Source organism: Chlamydotis macqueenii, chromosome 1 (genome assembly GCF_036417535.1).
Source record: "Chlamydotis macqueenii isolate bChlMac1 chromosome 1, bChlMac1.mat, whole genome shotgun sequence".
Lineage (NCBI taxonomy): Eukaryota > Metazoa > Chordata > Aves > Otidiformes > Otididae > Chlamydotis > Chlamydotis macqueenii.
The window spans coordinates 7,939,688-7,945,687 of NC_141556.1; the positions used below are offsets into that span (position 1 = coordinate 7,939,688).

Consider the following 6,000-nt stretch of genomic DNA (forward strand, 5'->3'; position numbering starts at 1 on the left):
AGATTATATGGACAGATTCTTGTCTCAGATGTGCAGAAGCAAATCTGAGCTTTGATGATTTCAAGGAAGCAATTCCAGATTAACAGTGGTTTCAAGTGTTTGACATATCCGGGAGGAATAAACTTGATTTTCTTGAAAAGACAACTACTTTTGCTTGTTCTTCCATGTCTTACAAAACCAATCCAAAAGTCAAAGTAGTAAAAGACTAACCTAATAGCCGTCAAAATCCTAAAGCCAAAGATGCTTGATGCTAACCAATACACAGTCTAAATGTTACGTCAATGCACTTCTTTTACAGAGATATCCCTCAAACTGTTCTGACCAAATCTCTCCTCCTTTTCACGTACTTCATCAAAAGTGTAGATGGTACAAAAAAAACAATGCAGAATATATCCTGCCCGGGAGTCACACTCTTCCAGTTTCGCATCTTAACACTTGCAGTAGATGCTTTAGCTAAAAACACATTGGTAGAGTTGGACACATAGTTTATTGGGAAACATAAAGGAATTAAGTCAACGCAACACTTGGATACATCACTAAGTCTGTACACTGCCTTCTGGATTATTAGCATCTCACTTTAAATAGGAAATCGTAGTCTACTTACAAACACATCCATTAGTAGGTGCTCCAGCGTCACTTCAATATCCTCTAATTTAGCTGCTAAAGTCATTGTGGAGTCAAACGTTCGCTCCGGATGGAGAAGAGCTCTCAGGAGTCCCAATCCAAACCGGCTGTGGCCAAAGAGACTTCTCAAACTGTAGCAAACGAGTTTCTCACAGATAAAGAAAATCCGAGAAATCAGAACGTAACATCTGAGTCCAGATGATGCCTGGACTCGGTGCTGGCTGCCAGTCCTGCTCGCGGGACTGAGGATTACTCCATGTGTGCAAGAGCAGAAGCTGCAATGTGCGTGCTGCTTCCCTTTCAGAGCTCCCCAGTCAGAAACATGGAGTTATATCTGGGAAACCACAACAGAGGGAGGGAGAGACACACACAGAGGGAGAGAGAGGGGAGGAATGGAATAAACTGCCTTTGACTATGACTGATATTTATAGGACTACTTGTTTTTGACTCCAGTCCATTTCTCTGTTCATTTCTGACCTTTCACAAATGGCTCAGCACACTGGAGCGTATTGTAAAGCGGGGGCAGCAGGTCCCACAGAAGTTGGCTGTGACCAGCGCTGGGCCAATTCACACAAGCGCACCATCAATAGCTCTTTGTCAGAGCATATCAGGCTCTGCGCTGTAGCTAGTGACAGAGGAGAGCACAGACGTGTAAAAAACAGGGAAACAAAAGTTGTTTGGATGCTAATTTTTTCCTAAGAGTATTAATAGATTCCTTTACCCACTCCCCAAGGCATCAAACTACCATGGTGGCTGCTGAGGTTATGTACGGAGGGGAATAACCTCAAATAATCCTACAGGGTTTGACTCCACAAACACCCTGGCACCCCTTCCGAAATGTCCTCCCACCACTCAACCCCTTCAGCTCCGTAGCATCCCCGTCCAGGATGCTAAGCACTTCTCAGGGTTAGACCCTTCCTTTTACTCTATTTATGGAAAGTTTAAAGCATGATCCTGAGTGCTTGCTGTTCCTCTGCACATCTGCTCCTACTTAAGTCAATGGAGAAAAGGTGACATTTCTGCTTGCTTAGCATTTTTTGTCTGTAGCTCCCACAGCACCATGTGTGGTGGTAAGGTGCTGACGGACCTGAGCCAACCCAAGCTAAACCCAGTGGGGCTCCTTCAAGGATTTTGCTTAATGCTAGCTTGGAACCAAATAGAAAGGAAACTGAGGCACAAAAAGGAGAAATACTGAAAGTCCTGCTACGGCCAGAAGCAATGCCAAAGTCTCTTACATCCTAGACAGTGCCAAGTTCACCAAACTGCCCTCCAGGATATCCATATTACTCAGCCAAACTCTTTTTTCTTTATTTGATATGTATCCACACAGTTTGAAATCAGAGTGAAATCTTGGATATCATGTACTCCAGACACTGGAAAAAAAACTACAAGGCTACCCTAAAGGATTCAGAAACTGAAGACGAGTATTATTTATAAAGGTGTGAGATGGATGGAGTTGATGGAGCTTAGAGGGACCTCTAGTCATAAATTCCAACTAAATGTCCTCAGAGTTATAGCTGAAATCACATTTTCAGACATCTAGCATCAGCATCCGAAGAGGAGCTGCCTCTGATGGCCGAGTTTTACTAGACAACAACATGATAGACCATTTGGGACATGATATGATGGATAGTTTCAATAGCAAAGAAGGGCATGCAATTCATTTTCCGGATGGACCAACTCTCATTCACACAAGGCCCTGCATCAGATAACAGGTTAGCTGCTGCAGAAATAAACCCAGCACGGGAACCTTGTCTATTGCAGAGAAAGCCTGTTCATCATCCACATGCTGCCCTTTCATTAAAGCTTTGACAAAGCATCTATCTTCACCAGTCTGAGTGGAGAGATGTTCTAACGAGCATGGATCAAACCACGAAGGAATATATTTGGAAGGTATCACATTGGAGGTGGTTGGAACTCAGGGAACCATCATGCAATAGTGTTGATGAGTGAGCTGGCATGCTTTGCTCACCACTGCATGGGGCCATGTGGGTTTCACTGCAGACAGGACTTCATGTGTTCTGCTCTCTGGGAAGTATTTGCACAAGACCTGGCTGCTGGTAAGCCTTCATCTCCTCTGGCATGCATGGAAATGCAGAGATCCTAGGAAGCTATGGTTTCTACAAGAGCAGGCTGCATACAAGGATGCATGACTCTCCTTTTGCAGGTCCCCATCTCTGGTCCACAGCAAGCATTGCTCAGGCCATGTCAGTACGAGCCTACAGACATCCACCAAGACTGAATCATGCATTTGTCTGCCTCTAATTGATACTACTGTCCAACCCATCTGACCACAACAAGAACTTTACTAGAACCGAACATGTGATCTCTTCTCCCCTCCCCAGCCCATTTATTGCACAAAGACTATGTGTTAAATACTGAAATATGAAATTAAAGATCCTTTTCTGTGGGATCTCTCTGTGCAATAGCACAGGGTAACCTCATCGTTTCTGCCTCCTGACTGCCCCTGTAGCTGCATTGTGTTGGTCACAGAGATAAACAACAAGAGACATCTTCTAGGGTCAGAATGCAATGTTCATGTGACAGACTCTTTGACACCAACACAGGCTCATTTTTGTCTTCACAAACATGAATTTCAAGATTATTTTAAAACTGATGGAGAAAATAGTGTCAAGCACAAGAAAATGGCTTAGGGGAACACATAATGGCTTCCCTGATTCCCGCTCAAGAAACATCTGGCAATATAAACACCACGTGCTCCACTGGCGACGGCAAGGAAGATGAACGGGTTCACGGGTTCTCCCGCAGGCTCAGCTTTACATGGCCTGGGCTTTCATCATCACAACAATAAATAGCAGTTATGAGATATACCAGCTCTTAGACCCCTGCAGTTGCAATATTCAGCTTTGCTTTTCTCCTACTGATCAATATTAACTGTCTTTAGAGATGGTCAGAAATCTGGGGAAAATGCTGTTGAGTAAAAATTTGCTTTGCTGAACTAAGTCCTGTGGAATTCTCCTAAGTCCTAAACTGCAGAGTGTTTTGTACTCACAGGTATCTCTCTTTCCGTTTTTCCTACAAATTGCACTAACATTTCAGACTCAAAGCAAAGCACAATAGGAAAAGTTCTAAAATGCAGGAAATGTGTGGAAGATGAGAAAAAAAAAAGTCTCCTTGTTCTAGTGATAACTGAAGCAGTTAGTGTGGCTGTGGTAAAAAATACTGATGATTAAAAAAAAGGGCACCAGAGTGCAGAAAGTTGTTTCAATCAACCCCTTGCAAAAAGTGGATAGCAGAAATCAGAGTCACAAAATCAGATCTAAGCAGAACTTCTTCAAACACATCAAAGCTTAGGGACCTCTGGTTCTATCCCATTGGCTCTCTTCTAACTCTCCCTTTAACATTGCTTACCCCAGATGACCTCTCATGGAAATAGCCTCCAAATACAATAAACAAAAAAAAGAGTTTCACTGAGTTCCCCAGGGATTGTTCCCAAAGCCTCTGTGTGTGTGTGTGTGTGTGTGTGCGTGTGTTATATCTACACACAAAAAAAGGAGATTGCATGTGATAATGAGAAGCTCTAACTTGTTTGATTCTTTAATGCAGTAAATCCAAACACTTTCTTTTTTAAATCATTATTTCCATCTTTTCTAATTCCTGAGAAATTATTATTTTGGCCTTTGCAAGCACGAGACCTCTTCTATTTAAAGCGGAGCATCCATCTGACAACACACCAGGGTATTTTTGCAGAACAGGATGTTCTTCTACACCCACATTTTCCCCTAACTTCCTTCCTCATTTTCTTCCACCATTTGGGAATAAGATATCAGAAGAGAGATGAAAAGTGGAGGGAGACAGTCAGAGCATTTTTGCCAAAATGAGATTTCAGCTAAAGACGCTGTTTTTCAAAAGCTGAAATGTTATGTGGGGACACACTGGGTCTCAGAAGCGTTTTCTTAGGGGAGTTTCAGGGGTGAAGGTGGTTGGTGATGGTAGCAAAAAGTCATCCTGCAAGGGCTGGCTTACAAAGACAGGGATGTAAAAACAGCACAAAGTTTAGTGAGTAAAGCCAAATGTTGGCAAGAAAGGGTTAGAGAGCAGATCTGAGCCTAATTAGTTCCCGGATGCTATGTTTGGGCCAGCCCAGCTTGCAAAGATGGGAGCTGAGGAGTCCGAGGAGAAGAACAGGCAGATTCTTCTTGTATGAGGCAAAAAGCATGCCTGAGGTCATGGAGCTCACCAGAAAAGGAAGCCTAGGTCATCTCCACTGGTTTAGCCAAGCGGTCAAGTCCTCAGTAAGTGTGGATTATGAATATGTATGGCAAATATGGGTGAAAGCTAATTTGGGGCAGAGCCTTTGCCAGCCCACAAGTGTGGGGTAGGATGGCAACTCATCTGTGGCAAGCCAGGATGTGTTTCTACCCAACTAGTAGAGAACTTTTATGAAGTTCTCTGCTTCAAACAAGCAAAGTGAGGATTTGAAGATGAGGTTTTTTGGTCTCATACACAGGTTTTTCTATGCTCTTTCCTCTCCAGAACAAATAATAGGTCTGCTGCAACAAAGCATGGAGCTGTTCCCCTTGGGGAAGGTGAAGAGGAAGGTTCTGTCCTCTTGGTAAACTTGGATGACAGGGAAGCATCAGCTTCCAAAACCTTCCTTCCACCTCCAGCTTCCCTTCCCACACAAAACTCTCGACATAGGAACTCATCAACCTGACACCCCCAGGTTGGATTGCAGTAATTCACTGAATCTGGAGCTCACAGGTGAATCTCTGCAGGCTCCAGCTGGCCCAAGGTGCAGCCATCTGCCTTCACCTTGGTTCGGGGTGCTGTAAGTCAATCCCATCCTGCAGTAGCTTTCAATGTCAGCTGAAGGCCTTGCTGTTAATTTTCCAATGAATGAATAAACCTAATGCTGCATAAAAGGCTGAAGATCAGCCTATGGCCCAACCTCAAAGTCATGTTCCAGGATGAAATGCAACTTCATCTGATGAAGAGGTCTAGCTGTGACATGGTATCTCCAGAGAAGTCCTGCAAACCTTGAGTCTGTGCAATCAAGTCAACTAGGAGATGGCCTTTTGGTTTCTTCTTGGATCTGGGCAAGGAGATGTGCTGCTCTACCTACTCATAGACAACCTGAGAAAGGGGGTGAGCAGTGAGGGAGCACAGTTTGCCTGTGACACTATGATACTCAGGGCAGTGAGAACAAGGACTTGCAGAAAGATATGATGAGACGGAGTGAATGAGCAATAAAACAGCAAATCAAATTTAATGTAGCCAGCTGTGAAGTAATGTTCACAGCAGGAAAAATGTTCTGAACTTCACATATAAAATTATGGGCTCTAGGCTCACTCAAGAGTAAGAGATTTGGATTATAACAGTTCTATTAAACGTCAGTTCATTGCTCAGTAGTGG

The 6,000-nt window shown here is 43.6% G+C and overlaps 1 protein-coding gene across 1 annotated transcript in view; it reads right to left on the bottom strand.

Annotated features, from left to right (window-relative positions):
- FRMD4A (FERM domain containing 4A) overlaps positions 1-965 on the bottom strand; it is a 223,853-nt gene extending 222,888 nt beyond the window's left edge. Inside the window, exon 1 of the mRNA XM_086745341.1 lies at positions 605-965. Coding sequence (XP_086601467.1) covers positions 605-670 — 66 coding nt within the window. The 5' untranslated portion in view covers positions 671-965. The remainder of the gene's footprint in view (positions 1-604) is intronic.
- Between the last annotated feature and the right edge of the window lie 5,035 nt (positions 966-6,000).